At 48.3% G+C, this 17,987-nt stretch overlaps 7 protein-coding genes across 7 annotated transcripts; 3 read left to right on the top strand and 4 right to left on the bottom strand.

Annotated features, from left to right (window-relative positions):
* Positions 1-63: 63 nt before the first annotated feature.
* Positions 64-797, top strand: PEX2_003400 (putative lactoylglutathione lyase (Glo1); the record flags this gene model as incomplete). The annotated part of the gene is made up of 2 exons (XM_016737618.1): positions 64-684; positions 759-797. 2 exons carry the CDS (start codon positions 64-66, stop codon positions 795-797), a joined length of 660 nt encoding a protein of 219 aa, XP_016598674.1.
* Positions 798-947: 150 nt separating this feature from the next.
* Positions 948-3,372, bottom strand: PEX2_003390 (CCCH zinc finger and RRM domain protein; the record flags this gene model as incomplete). Its single annotated transcript, XM_016737617.1, has 5 exons — positions 948-1,265; positions 1,324-2,303; positions 2,352-3,050; positions 3,106-3,224; positions 3,308-3,372. The coding sequence occupies 5 exons, from the start codon at positions 3,370-3,372 to the stop codon at positions 948-950; spliced, it is 2,181 nt and encodes a 726-aa protein (XP_016598673.1).
* A 242-nt stretch (positions 3,373-3,614) lies between these two features.
* On the top strand, positions 3,615-4,016 carry PEX2_003380 (uncharacterized protein; the record flags this gene model as incomplete). The annotated part of the gene is made up of 2 exons (XM_016737616.1): positions 3,615-3,666; positions 3,850-4,016. 2 exons carry the CDS (start codon positions 3,615-3,617, stop codon positions 4,014-4,016), a joined length of 219 nt encoding a protein of 72 aa, XP_016598672.1.
* Positions 4,017-4,124: 108 nt separating this feature from the next.
* On the bottom strand, positions 4,125-7,034 carry PEX2_003370 (elongation factor 2; the record flags this gene model as incomplete). The annotated part of the gene is made up of 5 exons (XM_016737615.1): positions 4,125-4,142; positions 4,196-6,627; positions 6,696-6,753; positions 6,953-6,968; positions 7,027-7,034. The coding sequence occupies 5 exons, from the start codon at positions 7,032-7,034 to the stop codon at positions 4,125-4,127; spliced, it is 2,532 nt and encodes an 843-aa protein (XP_016598671.1).
* A 3,581-nt stretch (positions 7,035-10,615) lies between these two features.
* Positions 10,616-12,415, top strand: PEX2_003360 (putative MFS transporter; the record flags this gene model as incomplete). The annotated part of the gene is made up of 6 exons (XM_016737614.1): positions 10,616-10,813; positions 10,885-11,076; positions 11,156-11,220; positions 11,285-11,731; positions 11,790-12,085; positions 12,159-12,415. 6 exons carry the CDS (start codon positions 10,616-10,618, stop codon positions 12,413-12,415), a joined length of 1,455 nt encoding a protein of 484 aa, XP_016598670.1.
* Positions 12,416-13,264: 849 nt separating this feature from the next.
* Positions 13,265-14,999, bottom strand: PEX2_003350 (carotenoid oxygenase family protein; the record flags this gene model as incomplete). Its single annotated transcript, XM_016737613.1, has 6 exons — positions 13,265-13,915; positions 13,971-14,108; positions 14,176-14,189; positions 14,253-14,552; positions 14,625-14,748; positions 14,814-14,999. 6 exons carry the CDS (start codon positions 14,997-14,999, stop codon positions 13,265-13,267), a joined length of 1,413 nt encoding a protein of 470 aa, XP_016598669.1.
* Positions 15,000-15,239: 240 nt separating this feature from the next.
* PEX2_003340 (putative aldehyde dehydrogenase) lies at positions 15,240-16,919 on the bottom strand (the record flags this gene model as incomplete). The annotated part of the gene is made up of 4 exons (XM_016737612.1): positions 15,240-15,815; positions 15,892-16,211; positions 16,323-16,620; positions 16,689-16,919. The coding sequence occupies 4 exons, from the start codon at positions 16,917-16,919 to the stop codon at positions 15,240-15,242; spliced, it is 1,425 nt and encodes a 474-aa protein (XP_016598668.1).
* Positions 16,920-17,987: the final 1,068 nt, after the last annotated feature.

Genomic DNA, 17,987 nt, shown 5'->3' with positions numbered 1-17,987 from the left:
TATATCCTCCAATTGATCCAATTCCACCAATCCAACACATTCATCATCTATAATATACACACAATGTCCCCCGAAAACAAATTCCACCTCCCCCAAGAAGAAGGCCTCTTCAACGCAGCCCCAAATCTAAACCCACCCCCAACACCAGCAACAAAAGACTACAAACTAAACCACTTAGCCCTCCGCATCCAAGACCCAGCCCGCTCACTGCACTTCTATATCAACCTCCTAGGCATGCGGGTAATCTTCACCATGAACGCCGGCCCCTTCACGATCTACTACCTCGGACATCCACCGGCAGATGCAAAGACCGAAGAGGATGTCACGGCGTGGGCGAAGAGCACGAGTGAAATACCTGTTATGACGAGGACGAGCGGGCTGCTGGAGTTGTATCATGTGCATGGCACGGAGAAGGCTGGTGCAGATGGTAGTGACGGTGCTGTTTCTACGGGGAATGTACCCCCGCATCTTGGATTCGCGCATTTGGGATTCACGGTTCCTGACGTTTCGGCTGCTGTGAAGAGACTGCGGGAGGGTGGGGTTAGTATTCTTAAGGATGTGGGTGTTTGTTCAAGGGAGACGGTGCCGCTTTCGGAATGGGAGGAGGAGAGGGGGATTGGGTGTGGGGAGATTCATGGGAATTATGCGTGGTTTTTTGAGAAGTTTGCTATGGTTTCTGATCCGGTGAGTTTTATATGCCTTTCCAAGGTAGGTAGGGTGTTTTGCTGTTGTGCTGTTGTGCTGATGTGGGTTGATAGGATGGATATACGGTTGAGTTGATTCCTCAGAGTGTGTAACGTCGTGATGATCTACTTTGATATACATTCTACGATTGTAGCACTATTTGTTTTAGACAACAGGTCGGGAATGGAACATCCACCCCACAAGAAAAGCTTAATGCAGCCTATACAACCAACATCTGATGGTACACACAAAAGGTAACAGGATTATGCGCCCCAGCTGTCATCCTCCGCAACGTCGTAGTCCATATCCCGCGCAGGGGCGGTGTTCGCCACCGGCGTGGACGACATGACTGTGTCTTCCGGTTCGTCCTGTCCAAGGCCACCCTTGAATTCCGTCGATGACCCAGCGGTAGGAAGGACAATGGGAGGGTTGGCCACCCAGGTGAGCTGGACCTCGCCCACGGAGGGGATGTTCCACGGGGAGAACATGAGCTTCTCGGCCTGGAAACGCTCTTTGAATGCCACCACAACGGAGTTGGGCTGGTCTGGGTGAGCCTCAATGGATTCGTATTCGCCAACGCCCTAGAACATAACAAATTAGTATATATGTTTCGCTTAGTCGGAAAGATACATGTCTTACCATCAGGTGCTGACGCAATGCTTCGTCCTTGTCTGAGTTGAGATCAACGCCCGATACGGCGACTCGTCGAGGCCGGTTATCCAGACGCAGCACACCTCCTCGTCCCCGAGCCGCAAACCCACCGCGCCCACGGTATCCTCCGCGGAAATTGGGGTCGTAACCACCGCGTCCACGGTATGTGCCTCGGCCGCGGAAGCCACCACGACCCCGGTAACCACCGCGCCCCGAAGGGTCAGCCGCAGGGTCAAGTCCAAGACTCTTTGCCTCGGCCTCCAGAGCAGCCAGCTGAGCTCGCAGCTTTTTCGTCTCATCGCTGATATTCTCATCGGCGGCAGAGTCAGTGATCATGGCGTCTCCAGCACTGGCAGCATCGCTTGTGTCTGTTGTGCCTCCGAGTCGCTGCATGAGACGGGCCCGCTCCTCCTGCTGTTTCTTGACAAGTTCCTCGCGCTGGCGCTCTAGAGCCTGCTTGGCTGCTTCAGTCTCCTGTCGCTTTTTCATTTTCTCTTCATGTACCCTCTGTGCTTCTTGTTGTTGCTTCTCAAACTCTTCTTGGTTGAAGGCTGGGGTCTCAGGCTGTGCGCTGTCATGCTTTTCATCGCGATTCGGCTTGTACCAGTAAACCTTCACGAAACGGTTGTCGAAGATGACCTTGGGACTGGACCACGCGGCCTTGGCTTCCGGGAAAGTCTCGTATTTGACCAAAGCCACCTTTTTGTACGGTTGCAAAGAGACCTCGGTAATGTTACCGAACTCAGAGAAGAACTCGCGCACAGAATCCTCGTTGAACTTGTCGTCGGGAATTTGCTCAACAACAATAGTTGTAACAGACTGGTCCTCATTAGGTCCTGCCGATGAGAAATCGGACCGGCCGCGTCCTCGTCCGCTGAATCCGCCGCGACCACGGCCGCGGCCACGGTCACCGCGCGTGGGAGCACCGCCCCGCTGTGCATGCATACCCGCAGTCTTGGGGTCATATTCTGCGACTGTTAGCAATGAGATATCTAGGATGAATGAATTTCTCTCACCATCATCTTTCGAGACACCTCCTTCGCCGTGCTGGTAAGGGCACGTATTTCCTAGGTAACAGATACCTTGGGTATCATAGAACGGACATCGCTGGTTGCTTTGTGGAATCTGTTCGGCTCCTGGCTGACCGGGAGGACCGGGCATCCCGGGCATAGGCATCCCCGGCATCTGCGGGAATCCCATACCTTGCATAGCCATCATTGCTGCCATGGGATCGTTTGGATCGAATGGCGGGAAACCGGGCATCATGGGGAAGCCACCAGGCTGCTGCGGAGGGAACTGTTGGCCCTGCTGATGTGGAGGGAATTGTTGGCCCTGTTGCTGCGGCGCGAACAATTGACCCTGTTGCTGTGGAGGATATTGTTGACTTTGTTGCATCTGATGTCCACCCATAAAGTCGCCGCGACCACCTCCGCGCCCACCGCGTCGTGCAGTCTTCATAGCGCGATTCTGGAAACCACCATCATCTTGCTCTGGCTCCCCTTGGAACCCCTCATTGAAAGTTCGTTTGCGGTTCGCACTGCCGGGAGTGACGGCAGCCCTTGGGCCGCTAGGGGCATTCAAAGGAGGTTGTGGTGAGGGAATGTGAGCAGCAGGTTGGGGCTGGCGCTGAGGCTGAGGTGCAGGTGCGGGCGGAGGAGGCGCGGGTGGTTTGGGACCGAATGTTGTAAAGAGCTCGTTGACGAATGGTTGCGTATCTAGTAAGTGTCAGTGATATGAAACAATTCGATGCGATTGAGACATCGGACGCACGTTCGCGCAGGAAATCCTCCAGGTTTTCCACCGAGACTTTCTTAATTTCCTCGGTTGGCGCATCGGACCTAACTAGCGCCAAAACGTAGTCTGCGAGTACATCGGAGTCGGCATCAGAACTATAGGAAGAATGAAACTAATTAGTTGCTGCTTTCTTTTTCAAGGCTCGTCAAGACCCGATTCAAGCGCCTGATCAACTCACATGTCCTCCAGCTTTTTGACCACCCATTTCTTTACATCCGCGGCTTCCGCATCAGTGAACTGCATGGCGAAGATAATTCCTGAGAATTTTCAAACAGTGAGGATTGAATTGGGTCGAACAAAAGATCGACGTGAAAGTGGCGATGATTGCAGGGATTCGGTTTCAACAAAGCCGTCACTCGGGATATTTCCTGCGTGTACAAATGAGAATCGTATGTGGGATGAAAGCACAGCTTTGTGACTCAAATAACAAAGCTTTAGAATGAGCTATTTTAAGCTGATAAGCATTCACCCCCAACCTTGAGGGAATGGAAGGATATGGCTGGGAACGCGAAGTTGGAGGCAAAAACGCGAGTACCGGTAGATCACGTGCTTGAGTGACATAGGGCAATTCTCCGCAAGCTACTCCGTACTCCGAACACTTCCAAGGATTGCGATCGTAGTCAGGGCTTTGTTTATTCTTTTACTTTTTGGTCTTTACAACTACGCGCAAGCTCTACGAATGGACAACTGTGCCTAGCAGACCCAAGTTTATTTTCATAGCGAAACTGGTTGCTAGACGGCAGCAAAAACGCAAAAAGCAAAACCCTCGGTCAAAAACTAAATGTAGAAACAGCAGTGAAAGGACAGAAACATTGATGCCCAGAGGCTTCAAGATTCATGTCCGGATTTCTAAAGACGGAACGATCGAAGCAAATACCGACGAATGAGGGAATAAAATTTTGTTGAACCGAAGAAATTGTATTGAATTCATCAATCTCATGAAAGATTCCACGAATGACTGGCAGAAGGGAAATTCTGGGTGACCGTGAACATTTTTACAGCTTGTCGTAGTACTATAGAGCGAGATTAGTAACTGAAACCAAGGAGAGTGAGCAAAAAGACTTACGTTTTCGTAACCGGGAACGACCTCCTTGAGACCCTTGCGCTTGCGCATTTCCTGGACGACCTGACCGGGCTTGGTGGTGGCGTCGAGAGGAGAACCGCCGGGGAGGATGCTCCAGTGATCGAAGATGGACTGGGGGAAAGCCTGGCCACCGGTAGCGGAACGGAGATCGGCAGGGAAACCGAAGGACTCGTTGACGGGCAAGTAAGCCTTGACCATGAACAGAGGGGTACCGGGACGCTGCTCCTCAGTGTAGACGTGACCACGACGGCGGGTGAGGACACCGTAGATACCACCCATAGCCTGCTCGGGAACCTGGATCTCGACGTTGAAGATGGGCTCGAGGAGAGCGGGGTCGGCCAACATGGCAGCGGCGTACAGAGCACGACGAGCAGTGGGGATGATCTGACCACCACCACGGTGAATGGCATCAGCGTGCAGGGTAACATCAAGGATGTTGAAGCGGACGGAACGCATGGGCTCCTCGGCAACGGGACCCTCGCGGGTAGCCCACTGGAAACCGGAGACAACGGAATCCTTGATTTCGTTGAGGTACTGCACGGCCTTGGTCTGGTCGATGAGCAGGTTGGCACCGGTGGTGTCGGGACCGAAGCACCAAATCTTACGGGCATCGGTGACATCCCAACCGAACTCGTCAGCAAGGACACGGGCACGAGCCTTGAAGTCGTCACGGGGGCTGATGCGGCCAGACTCAATGGCGAGGGAGACATCCTCCTCAATGGGCTGAGCGGTCATGTACAGACGGTTGTGCTTGTTGGGGGACTTGGACAGAGCAGTCATGCTGGAGGTACCAGCGACGGTCTCACGGTAAGCAACGACGGGGTCGGAGATACGGAGGGGAACACCAGCGTGGTCCTCCTCGAGATCCTTAAGACAAATCTCGAGGTGAAGCTCACCAGCACCGGCAACAATGTGCTGGCCAGACTCGTTGATCATGGTCAGGACACAGGGGTCGGACTTGGAGAGACGCTTGAGACCCTCGACAAGCTTGGGCAGATCCTGGGCGTTCTTGACCTCAACGGAGCGCTGCACGACGGGGGAGACGGAGAACTTCATGACCTTCATGTTGTGGGCAGTCTCATCGGTGGTGAGGGTACCGGACTTGAGCAGGAACTGATCGACACCGACCAGACCGACAATGTTACCGGCGGGGACATCCTCAATGGGCTCAACGAAGCGACCCATCATGAGAATGGTACGCTGGATGGCCTTGATGAAGAGATCCTCCTTGCGGCCAGGGACGTAGTTGGGACCCTGGATGCGGACCTTGACACCGGACTTGACGGTACCGGAGTAGACACGACCGAAGGCGTAGAAACGACCCTTATCGGAGGTAGGCACCATCTTGGAGACGTACAGCATCAGAGGAGCAGTGGGGTCACAGTCGCGGATACCGATGCAGGCCTTGTCGTCGGTGGGACCCTCGTAGAGAGTCTCGGCACGGTACTTCTGGGCAGTGACGGGGGAAGGCAGGTGGATACAGATCATCTCAAGAAGGGCATCAGCGGCAGGCAGGAACTTGCGCATGATGAGCTTGAGGAGGGCCTTGCCCTCGAGCTCCTTCTCATCGTTGGTGAGGGAGACCTCGAGCTTCTCGAGGAGAGTGAAGATCTCGTCACGCTTGTTGTGGTTGACAGCAGCGAAGATCTTGAAGATGGGGTCCAAGATGAACTGGTTGAAGGCACGCTCAAGAGTCTTGCCCTCGTGCTCAGACTTGTTGGTCCACTTCTTGGTCTTGGGGTTGAAGTAGTTGTCGCCCCAGAGACGCTCGAGCATCTTCTTGCGGTCAACACCGAACTTCTTGGCGTAACGGACAGCGAACTGGCGGACAGTGAAGCACCAGCCGTGGAGACCGGAACCGAAAGCGATAGTGCCGCGGTCGGGGTAGACCTGGACGTCACCGAGAGCCTTGTCGAAGTAGGTGGAGATGATGACGTTGACGGACTCAATAGTACGGGAGAAGGACTGGTACAGATCCTCCTTGGAGACCTGGAGCTCGAGAAGAGCACGATCGACCTTGTTGATGCAGAGAACGGGCTTGATGCGCTCGGTCAGGGCCTGACGCAGGACAGTCTCGGTCTGGACACAGACACCGGAGACACAGTCGACAACGACAAGGGCACCGTCAGTGACACGGAGGGCAGCAGTGACCTCGGACGAGAAATCGACGTGACCGGGGGAATCGATCAAGTTGATGAGGAACTCGTCACCATCGACGGCCTGGGGAATCTCCTTAAGATCCTCGGGGTCGGGGAACTTGGCGTAGAGGGAGATAGCGGTAGACTTGATGGTAATGCAACGATCCTGCTCATCGGGACGGGTGTCCATGAAACGAGCCTCACCGGCCTTGGCGGCGGAGATGATACCGGCACGCTGAACCAGGGAGTCGGAGAGGGTGGACTTTCCGTGATCGACTAAAGCACAGAAGCAAAATCAGAATGGGTCATTTCACTGTATCACATCATTTTCAGTAAGAACTTACCGTGAGCAATGACGGACATGTTTCGGATGTTAGCCCGACGGTCCATCAAGGTCCGGATCTTATGTAGGTCAGTATCGACATTCATGATGATTTGATGGTGGTTTATTCCAAGGGAGAAAGGGTTTCAATCATCACCAGCGGAAGTGGGAGATGGCAAGATGGAAGCATGGAAGGATGGCAATTGAGGAAAGGATATCCCCTCCTTCCACTGGTAATGTTTGATATAACCTTGAAACCCTGGAAAGGCAAATACTAACCTCTTCAATAGTGAAGCTGTTCATATCACGGTTAGCTGTATGCTCTGTCACATCATCTGAAGATCACAACTTACTTAACCATTTTGGCGGTTAATCCTTAGTAAACTAGGATAGAAAAAGAGAAGAAGAAGAGCACACAGATGACTAGGACCGAGAGTTCTCGATCACTGAATCAAAAACTTCTATGTGCAACTGCTCCTGGGGGACAGAGATAGAGGGGAAAAGAAGAGGAAGAAGAGGGGAAGGGAAAGTGGGAGAGAAAAAAAAGAAAAGCGAAAGTGGGGACTTTTTTTCTCCTCCCGGTTTTGTGCGTTTTGAGCTCAGCCCAATTTTTTTTTTTTTCTCTTATAGTAAACCCATTTATATTATATTCGTTCTTTTTTTTAATTGATCAGATTCTTCTCATTTTCTTCTCATTTCGGCCTTTTTTTTCTGATTTCAAATCCTCAATACTTGCATGTCTTGACTCACTACGCTGACTATTTTGCCATCCGTGGGTACTCCGGTGACGTTTGACAACCATATCACAAGCGAGAGGTATTCCAACTCTTTTTATAGCTATATTTTATGATTCCTTCATCTTCCTAGATGCTCAAAATGAGTCAATGTAAAGCGTATGATTCACTCGATGCTTTTAGCTTTCCAAGGTTCCCTAAAAGACTTGACTTCATGCCCAAAACCCCTCTATCAACTTGGTGGGGCAATGCATATTAGTAAGCGATTTCAAATTTGATCGGCCTAGGTACCTCAGGCATACACAGCTCAAGAGCTCAATCTATGGTACAGCTATATAGCTACTAGTATATCTCTATATAAGTCAAAATAATGATCTCTAAATGTTTCAATCGCAAAAGAAAATCCTCGCAGATATGCCTCGAGTAAATTTTCATCGATCTTCATTCACTACTGGCTCGTGCAGCACCGTGCATTAGTGGGGGCAAAAGAACTCCTCATTTGGAGGCACCAAGGCACCAAGGCATCAAATCATCCCACCTACATACTTACTACACCGACATGATAAGAAGTGAAACTGAGCTGTAGCCAAGGAAAAACCAATGAGACCAACAAAGACTTGACTCTATCAAAAATTTGACTTGATCATCAAAATAGTGGATCTCAAAACAATCCATAAGCCGGGACAGTCTGCCAGCCCGAGTACTCCGGTAGTCCCGGCCCCTCCAATATAAATGATAGGAAAATCATGCGACACATCGGACGTTTCATACCTACAAACAAAAGCTCCCCCAGATGACAAGATTAGGCTCTTTTATATAGAAGTACACAATATACGCTTCCTTGCAAAGTTCTTCTCCCTCTTGGAAGCTAAGCGCGACCGACAAAAAAAAAGATCATCACCCAAGCTCACAGGCACTATTGCCACCTTACCAACCGAAGAATCTAGTGAACTACCCCGCCTATCAAATTCCATTGATGACCACGTTGCTATCCGGATGCTTTCAAAGCTGTCTGTTCTTACATGTGACATGGAGCAATATCCCGCCATCACTCCTTAGGGTCATCTTCAAAATGCCTTTTCGGGGTCTGGTTCATAACCTTTCGTTTTTATATGAAAGATACTAAAACTTGAAGCCACTCTAATAACCATTAAACGCTTCACATAGTGTACTTTGTAACCTAGCCTTCTTTAGCTCCTCACTATACTTGCTGTCTTGCAAAGCCTATCCAATCTGCTATATATATCTTTGAATGAGACTAACATAAGATACTAACCAAAAGACCCCAGAAAACTGATATATTTTCCATCACTACCATAGCCATTTTTATTGTGACACAGCGAAGCAGCAATCTATCAAGGGGATTATCTAGAGTAACTGTAGATAGAAAGTCACCAGTAATAAGTTTTGTAGGCTTCAAAAATGATTCGCATTTGATTGTGTAACCTTAGCGATATATATGATCAATGGCGAATATGTAGTAAAACCCCCTGGATTTTGGTTTTTGAAAATCATACATTTCTTATAGTTTCTGTGTCAATTGGGTCTATATGTTTAATGTACTAATTTTCTACTCAACATCGTGGATTTTCCCTACTGTTGTGATTTCAATATGTTAGGAAAGGGATTTTTCCAAGGCAACAAAATTCTGCTCAACGGAAAGGATGTGTCTAGCGCTCTCGCTGACCATGAGTGGTGGATGTGGCATAGATTCTAACTATGAATTTGAATAACAAGGTTGGAGAGCTACGCATATAGTATGTTGGGAAACATTTAGTGAGGATTAGAAACTAGATATATGAACCTACACTGCGGACTTGAAGGAGTCCATTCATTTGAAAAGTTCTACTATCCGCAATCGGAATGTTTATAGAAATAGCAACTCACCGTCACTGGGAAACTAACGCTATGTGATACCACGTAAGATAAATGACATAGAAAGGTGATATTTGATGGGCCTATGGAAAGTGAGTTTAAATCCTCTTCCATTTAACATGCTGAAAGTTTTTCCTTCTCCGCTAAGAATGCAATCCTACTGAAAAGGCTACAATCTTCATTGGGAAAACCCACTGTGCCCATCGCATCCACCAAATCTTCAATGTCCACGGTGTCAACTAGCGTTTCTATTCAGGCTATTTCCATCACTGAGTTGAGCCTGTTCTTAACGGCAAGCCCACAAGAACTTGTAGAGAGTAGTCAGAGATATGAACCCTCAAGGCGAGCAGACTCTCTTCTATGGTAATACTACGGGATTCCAAGTTCTGTAGATAGTTTTCTTTGCTGATTCCTATCACCAGACTAGTGGTTGGATGCTCTAGAATGCTTATAGTGAGCCGCTTAGGGTGAAAAGATATACCCTTTCTTGGTAATCATGTTTTATGCCGTGGAGCTAGTAAGCACCAGTCTCGTCCTTTGGACTTTCGTGAACAATTGCAGCGTATATTCGATAGCGTTTCATGGTGTGGCTTTATTCGCTCAAATTGATGCTATCATTATCATAATCATATTTTGTCTGTCGTGGAGTCCCCATGTATATTATCCACATTCACAGCGATGAGTACGTGGATAGAAAAGCGAGAAACAACAGTTGGCTTCCTCGGACCAAGGGGAAGAACCGGGGAAGGAGCGGATAGGTATGTGACGCGTTAATGCTGTTCTAAGGTTGGATCGACGATATGTAAAAACGTACACAACTTTAAACTACGGAACACTGCCAGCAGGAAACCCGTATTCTAAGATACTAATGACTTTATTCCACATTCTTTTCAGCTATAGGATATTAAAATCAGGTACAATGAATTGTCTCTCTAGCATCAATCTCGAATTACTATACAAAACAGTTGAAATGAGCCACAAATGGTTTCTTCATAGCCAATAGAGCTTTAGCTCGTAAATTACCATACAGAAGGACTTAGGCTATTGGCTACTAGTATTTCAATAACCAGCTCTTCTGGGGATTATGCCCGTTCCAATAGTTATATTCGTAATTGTAACTACCCCGGGGCCCCGGAATATCGGCCCGTCCGGGGCGTACCCGGCGTGGGGAAATTGGCAGCACTTATCATAGACAAATCTATATGAAACCACTTTCTCTACTATTTAAGGCAGCCAAATACCGCCAGCCTGTCTACTAAAGACTCAGCTCAAAAATATATTCTAGCAATTCAGTGGGTTGAACAGCAATTCTACCAACATACATCGCCCAGCAATGAATCTCATTCCTCCACCAACTAACCACAAATATGACCCCCTCCGGTGGCCACGTTGGTTGAAAGTATCGGTCGTGCTGTCGACATCCCTTTTCAACTTTGTGTCCAACATGGCGGGTGCAGGTCCTTCTGTGGCTGTAAAGGACTTCATGCAAGACTTTTCAAAGTCTCAGGCGCACGTCACTCAACTTTTGACGGTTAGTTCCTCTGATCTCCACGTGTGCTGTATCATCCCAGGAAAGGGGTTAATGGATAGTGCTCTCATTAGTTCAACTTCCTTCTCCTTGGTTTGGGCAACATATTCTGGGTTCCACTTGCATTGAAATTAGGCAAGAGAGCATCGCTTTTGATGGCCATGGCCTTGCAAGTGGGCGCTTTGATTTGGTGTGCGCTCGCCAAAAGCTTTGATAGCTTGCTTGCTGCCCGGATTGTACTTGGATTTGCTGCCGCTGCTGGAGAGGTAAGACATTAATCACTGAAGAAGGGGAGCTTACGTGTCCCCTGCACTCGCCATATTCTTGCTGACGACTCCTCTTAAGAGCATTGTCCCAGAAATAGTTGCAGATCTCTTCTTCCTTCATGAACGGGCCACAATGATGTCCATGTAAGAACAACCTGAAGCAGTGTCTCACCTAACGTACTCTCTGACTAGGCCACTTTTGCTTTAGATACGTTATCTTGATATCCGGGGGAACGGCTGTTGGTCCTCTCATCGCCGGCTTTATGGTTCAATCGACTGCTCAAACATGGAGGAGTTACTTTTGGCTCTGTGTTGGGTTGGCCGCTGTTAATCTCGTCCTTCTATTCATTTTCTGCCCAGAAAGCAACTTTCGCCGGCCTGACTTTGAAGATGACGGTCAAATTGGAATGAAACCCGTCGGAGATGAGGAGGCAACTGAGAAATCGAATACTAGTTTTGTCGAAAGCGCTTCTACAAATGTGGAGTACACGGTTCATCTCTTGCCATTCAAAGAGCGCCTTTCTTTGATTCGATATAATGACAGTATTAATTTCTTGAAAGCCCTTGTTGACCCCCTTCGACTCTTACGCCATCCGTCCGTACTGTGGGCTATCTATGCCTATGGATGTTCCCTAAGCCCGCAGATTATCATGATGTACGTTTTAATTCTGAACTTCGCAAGCGAGTGGTACTTACTTTATCTTCTTTTCTAGATTCACCATGTCCACGCTCCTTATGCCTCCACCGTATAACTTTTCATCAGGCGATATAGGTCTCATGGAGATAGCTGCGATAATCGGTTTTGTTGTGGCATGCTTTGGTGGCGGGTATATTTCCGATATTATCACCACACACATTGTGAAAAAAAGCAAAGGAGAGATTAGACCCGAGCAACGCCTTGTCTCGTTGCTTCCTGGGATGTTCATTGCCCCGGCTGGATGCATTCTCCTTGCCTTTGCATGTCAGTACAAGCTCAGTTGGGTTGCAATAGCTTTTGGATTTGGAATGGGTAAGCGGTGCTTTTTCTTTATTTTGCTTCTTTCACTCGATCTTCATGGATCTGTATGACTGACAACAGGCAGTTTCATTTGGAGAAGTCTACACACCAAACATCGCTCTTACCTATGTGGTCCATCGTCATCAGAAACATGCCGCCCAGTGTCTCGTTCTCATCAATATTTTCAAAAATATTCTCGCTTTTCTTTTCCTGTATGAGGCCGTCCCCTGGGTCACCTCCCAGGGTTTTACTCAAGTTTATATGATCATGTTCATGTTAAATATGATTACCTTGGTCCTGGCTGCTCCACTGTACTTCTATGGACACCGGAAGCGGGAGTGAACTCAAGTCAGCTCTTTATAATGATTTCGTTGTATTGATTTACTGTGTCGGCCTTCTTGTCGCATTGATATTCGGGGCTGGACCTCGGAAGAAGCGCCGTTTGAAACCACTGGTCCAAGTGGATAGTAGAAATATGACATTGGATCCATAATTTGATTCACCGTCAATGATAATATAAAACGACACTATCTAAGATCTGTGCACACAATCATCCAATGCTCTGTAGGGAGGGTTTAGTCCATAGTGGGGAAGAGGCGGGGGAAGATCGGGATCTATCCAGCGGCAGGCGGGAGGCCCCAGGGTGAACCTTATCTCGCAAACGAACGCGTACAAAAGTTTACTAACTAGGCCCACTAGGGCCTTTGCATCATGTCTCTCTGCTCATCATTTCCGTCAAAACAGAACTTGACATGAAAAACCCAAAGAAATGCATAATTTTACGAGCTCAAGCGAATACCAGGATGGATAAAATAATGTGCATAATACACACCCCTATATCCCTCTGAATTCACTTCTTAGACTGCCTATCTGGATTCCTTCTATATATACTAGTTGGTATGATCCTAAATTACGAGTGCTAACTCGACTCATATACCAGAGAGTATACAGCCTTGAGCGTTCCCTTATTCAATATGTATCCTAGAGATTGACGACGGAAACAAAGGAGAAAAGATACAGTACTCATATGCGGAGCAGCGGATACTTGCGCGGAAACAAGGTTTACATGTGACACCTAAGAAGACCCCAAGGAAACAGTGGACTTCAGCAAGCGCATAGATAAGCCTCTAACCCTGTAGCGGCTGATCTCGAAAAAAAAATCTAGCAGAAATAATGGACCCCAATCACTCGCTAGTTGTTGTCAACCCAGTTCCCGTGCAGACCGGCTCTGAGTCTCAAAGGAAGCAAGATAGTCGCCCGGGCTTTGGTGAAATCCCGACAATCGAGAAGATGCAGCTCACTGGACAAGGTGCGATAGTTGTTCACCAATGCCATCAAATATCCATCACCTTCCTCCTTAGATCCCGCACGAGGAATGAAAACGGGTTCCTGGACAAGATGTGTGCGTCCCGGGAAGTAAACTTCTGTTTTGCCCGTACTTTCAACATGATGTGCCAGCGAGTTATAAGGAGGATATCCCCCGCCCATAACCGGGCCAATGGCTGCAAAGTCCGTCCCCAAGCTGGGGTCCATGAGATCGAAGAAGCTGTGGCTATATTTTCTTCCAGAAAACCGATCATCAATGCGATAGAATTCCGAATTTCCATGGTGCAGAACCTTCGGCTCGGGAAGCTTTCCTTCTTCCGCGTGAGGGTTCACAGTAAAGCGTGTCAATTGAGAGTGGATTTTGCTAGGCTCAGGCGAGTTGCCTTGAGCATCGGGCCACCAGTAGAAGACATTCTTGTCACTGAGTCCGAGATCGAAGACGATTTTCCCGTCATCTTGTTCGTAGGCATTGGCGGTATGACCCGGGAATGAATTCTTGTATGTGAACCACTGCGACTGGCGTGTGAGGAAATAGTAAAATGGACAAGATTAGTTGTAAAATTCCGCTTACCTTAACGTCTGAAGACTTAGCTCCGTAGCGGGGGATCACTCCGATATAGAAGGGAGTTTCAGGGCTCCATTGCCAGTGTTCTCCACCCTGCTTCAATCGTTCAAGGTCACATAGCTGGGGAATCACAGGGAAAAGAACCTGACACAAAGGCTCTTGATTAGATGCCGACATCGTGCCATAATGGACATAAAAGCGCAGCACTTACCCAGTTCTCCGTCACTGCAAAGTCATGGATCATTCCACAGACAGGACTCACTAGCCAGACTGTCTGGGTGAACTTACCATCAGGGCCAATAGTATAATAGCAAATATCGGGGCTGCCGTCGCCCTTGGCTTCGTAACCGAAACAAATCAATTCTCCGGTCACTGGATCCGTCTTGGGATGGGCAGTGAAAGTCACGCTTGGAAGCTGGCCATCAAAGGTATACAAGCCCTGTGTTTCCAGAGTCTCCGGATCCATCGCATATGGAGGAGAGTCTTCCTTGAGAGCCAAGAGTTGATTGTTGAAGCTGACAACATTCGTATTGGCAGTACTTCTAACGGTGAATTCCACGGCATCGGTGAACTTGTTCCGATATTTTCCTAATTGAAAATATTTGTCAATAGCCCGCTCTCCTAAAGTGGGAGACAAGTGTCTAGTTGGAAAATCCGTACCGATGAGCGCGCGGCGGGCTTCTCTCTCGCGTACAAACTTCTCGGTGCGAACATATTTCTGCTGGAATGTCACAGAACCGTTCTTGATGCGGAATGCGCTGACATTTCCATCTCCATTGAACCACTAATTTATTTGATTGTCAAAATATTAAAAAGAAAGTGGAATAGTAGAATCAGGCAGATACATACGGGATCATTGTCGATGAAAGGAGGCAACTGAGGGTCAGGCATGACACGGTAGAAAGTACCGTCGATGTCATTGGGGATATCTCCATGCACCTCCAAGTTTTGAACCTCGCCCTCGAATCGGCATGGTTTCATGAAGTCTGAGAATTGAGGACGGTCAGGAAAATGCTGGGGAGCAGGGGATGCCATTTTTTATTCAATTTGGACTAGAAAATAATCTCCAAGCGACGTAATCAAACTCTGGTGTTTTCTCAAGGATTGAAGAGGATCAGTCAAAGTTGATATAAATTTCATTTGCACCTCCAGCGATTGGCCCCTGGAATAGAGGAACTGGAGGTTTGAAACAGATCCCCGGTAAATCCGGATCGCCTACCCGAAGTGTCTATCCACTTCGGAACGGCCGGGGAAACACCGGGAATAAATAGGATTCTATGGATGTAATGTGACAGTCTTGGTTTGCATGAATTCCTCCATTCCCCACTGAGACCCAAATCGACCCCAGCCACTTTCTCCATGTCCTCCATGAGGCAGAGTTGGCTCGTCGTGCACAGTCATCGAGTTGATGTGAACAGCTCCCGCCTTGATAGACTCAGACAACTTGAGCGCCCGATAGTGGTTACTGGAGATGATGGAGGCCGACAGACCGTAAGTGGCCTGCTCAGCAATCTCAATGATCTGGGCTTCAGACTCAACCGTCACAATGCCAACAACCGGCCCGAACGATTCTGTCTCGTAGAAAACCATTTCCTTGGTGAGGCCGGTAATGACTGTCGGAAGAAATTCCTGGGGTGAAAGTGGAGTGAATGGAACCGGGCTGGTATAAATCTTAGCTCCCTTGGCTTGGGCATCCGCCACGAGCATCTCCAGCTTGGATTTGGCAGCCGGCGAGATGACTGTAGAGGCGTGATCGATTTTTTGCACCAAGGAGAAAATCTTGGCTTCGAGAGTAGAAGCGACGGCGCTTGAAGTGATTACCATGTCTGTGGACATACAAATCTGGCCATTCTATTTTATGAGGGGCTGGATGTGAGCTTTTCTCGAAATACATGGCTGCAACGATACCTGCGATGCTTTCACTTACATTCAAAAATGCACCCTTGACAATTTCTTGGGCTGCCAAGTCTAAATTGGCATCCTCCAGCACAATAGTGAAATTCTTGCCCCCTAACTCTAGCAAGACTGGCTTGAGTGCCATTGCCGCTTGACTGGCGATGATGCGGCCAACCTGCGTAGAGCCGGTGAAGTTGCACTTTTTAACCGCGCGGTGTGTGATCAAAGTGTCAAAGATCTCCGAGGCATCCTCTGGGCGATGAAGAAGGAAATTCACCACGCCTGGAGGGAATCCAGCTTCCCGAAACAGGGATGCCACAAAATAATGGACTCGAGGGCTAAGTTCAGATCCTATCGTATATGATTAGAACCAATGCAGACGGAACAGGGGATGAGAAACGACAGATGAAAAGGAGCAGAAATTAGAATTGGGCAAATCTTCAAAGAAGAGGCTAGGGCTACCTTTGAGGATAGCAACATTGCCCGCCGCAATGGGCGCGATAACTGCACGGAATCCCAAAATGACCGGAGCATTCCATGGAGCAATACCTAGAATAACTCCAAGAGGCTCTTTGAAAACAAACCCATAAGAATTTCCCTTTGTGAAAGGGATCGAGCCAGTAGCTATCGGAGTGGTGAGGGCTGCACACTCCTCGATGATGCCGATGCTGTCATTGGTGATAATATCGGCCCAAAACGGACCACTGTAAACTTCTCTCTCACAGATCTGCTTGATCTCAGCTGCTCTATTTCTCAAGATCTGTAATTAAAAATCAATATGCCAAAGTCCGACTGCTTTTTGTGGGGGAATTCTTGGGGACCACTCACCTCGGCCAGTTTCAGGAGGAGTTCGCGTCGCTGGACTGGTGTTGTCGAGGACCATGTCGTGAAAGCGCGTGCACTGGACTCTACAGCTTGTATCGCCAGTTCCTTTGTTGCTCCTTGAAAAAATGAAGAAGTAGAGTTTTCAAGAGTAGGAATTGGCATCCATCTCTCTCGGGAAGCAAGGACAACATCCTTGCCATCTATTATAAGGGGCACAGTAGTGGTGGTTTCCATTGTGGTTTGGTTCGGCAGCAACTGATACTATAACTTCTTTCTGATGCGTATGGGAAAGACCTCCTTTTACAGCATATGTAATAATCAACTAATGCAACATGGAAATCATGGTGCAGCGCGAAGAAGACCCCCCATGCCGTACCCCCGGGGAGACACCGGGATGGGGGCGAATGTTCGGGGGAAGCACGGATTGTTTCGGCTACCATGGAGAAACTGAGCGCTCAATAAGTGTGTGGCGAACCCTAACACTTAAACACATGTAGATATGCACTAACTACTGATAGCCATATCAAACACAACCATATGTTGGCCTAACAAGCCTGGAGATCCCGTTTGTAAAGCTCCTCATGCATTTGCTAGGTAGGTAAGACTACTCTCACATCGTTTCTCCAAATTTCCCAGCCTTTCTCGAACATAAATGATATGACAGGCCCCATGAAAGGTGGACTGGCTGTGGCATTTCTGTTGAACAATGTCTTCTATCACGTTGGGTCATTTACAGGAGCAGCATTCGGAGAGCAACAAACCTGTAAAAGCAAGCCGATAAGCTTTCACGATAAGCACTCGCGATAAGCGATAAGATCTCCAGGGAGGTCCCCAATAAGGCTGTAAATTGTTGAATAGTACTTGGAACAATATGTCCAGTGAAGAGTGAAGTTTACTGCATTAGCTCTTACAGATTCTCTGTAAGGAATTAATACTCCAGGTCTGATGTCCCAGTATAAAGGCATTTCTAATGGCGGTCAGATTTCCAAGTCCTAATAGCACAAAGCGGTCAGCTCCTCAAAAAGGGTGTATATATCACGTGCCACAATATCGCCAACGACGTCTGGCAGCCGATGTTTATCGCCTTGTTCTTCAACATATCCACGCTTCTCGAGTCTTATACTATACCAGTAGGAAGCTGTGTGTGAATCAGGCTGTGGGCTCTGGAATATTTGCCTCTGCCTTGGTTCACTATCAAGGCCCGCTTGCCTCTACAAAGCATCCCATATTGCTAGGGCAAATGGAAAGTCTCGGCGTGTCTACGTGATTGTATGGACTTTCAATTTCCTAGGTGGTGGCTCG

This window comes from Penicillium expansum (assembly GCF_000769745.1).
Source record: "Penicillium expansum strain MD-8 chromosome Unknown contig8, whole genome shotgun sequence".
Classification (NCBI taxonomy): Eukaryota; Fungi; Ascomycota; class Eurotiomycetes; order Eurotiales; family Aspergillaceae; genus Penicillium; species Penicillium expansum.
The sequence above is the reverse complement of the archived record's forward strand: the minus strand, read 5'-3'. Positions and strand labels throughout refer to the sequence as shown.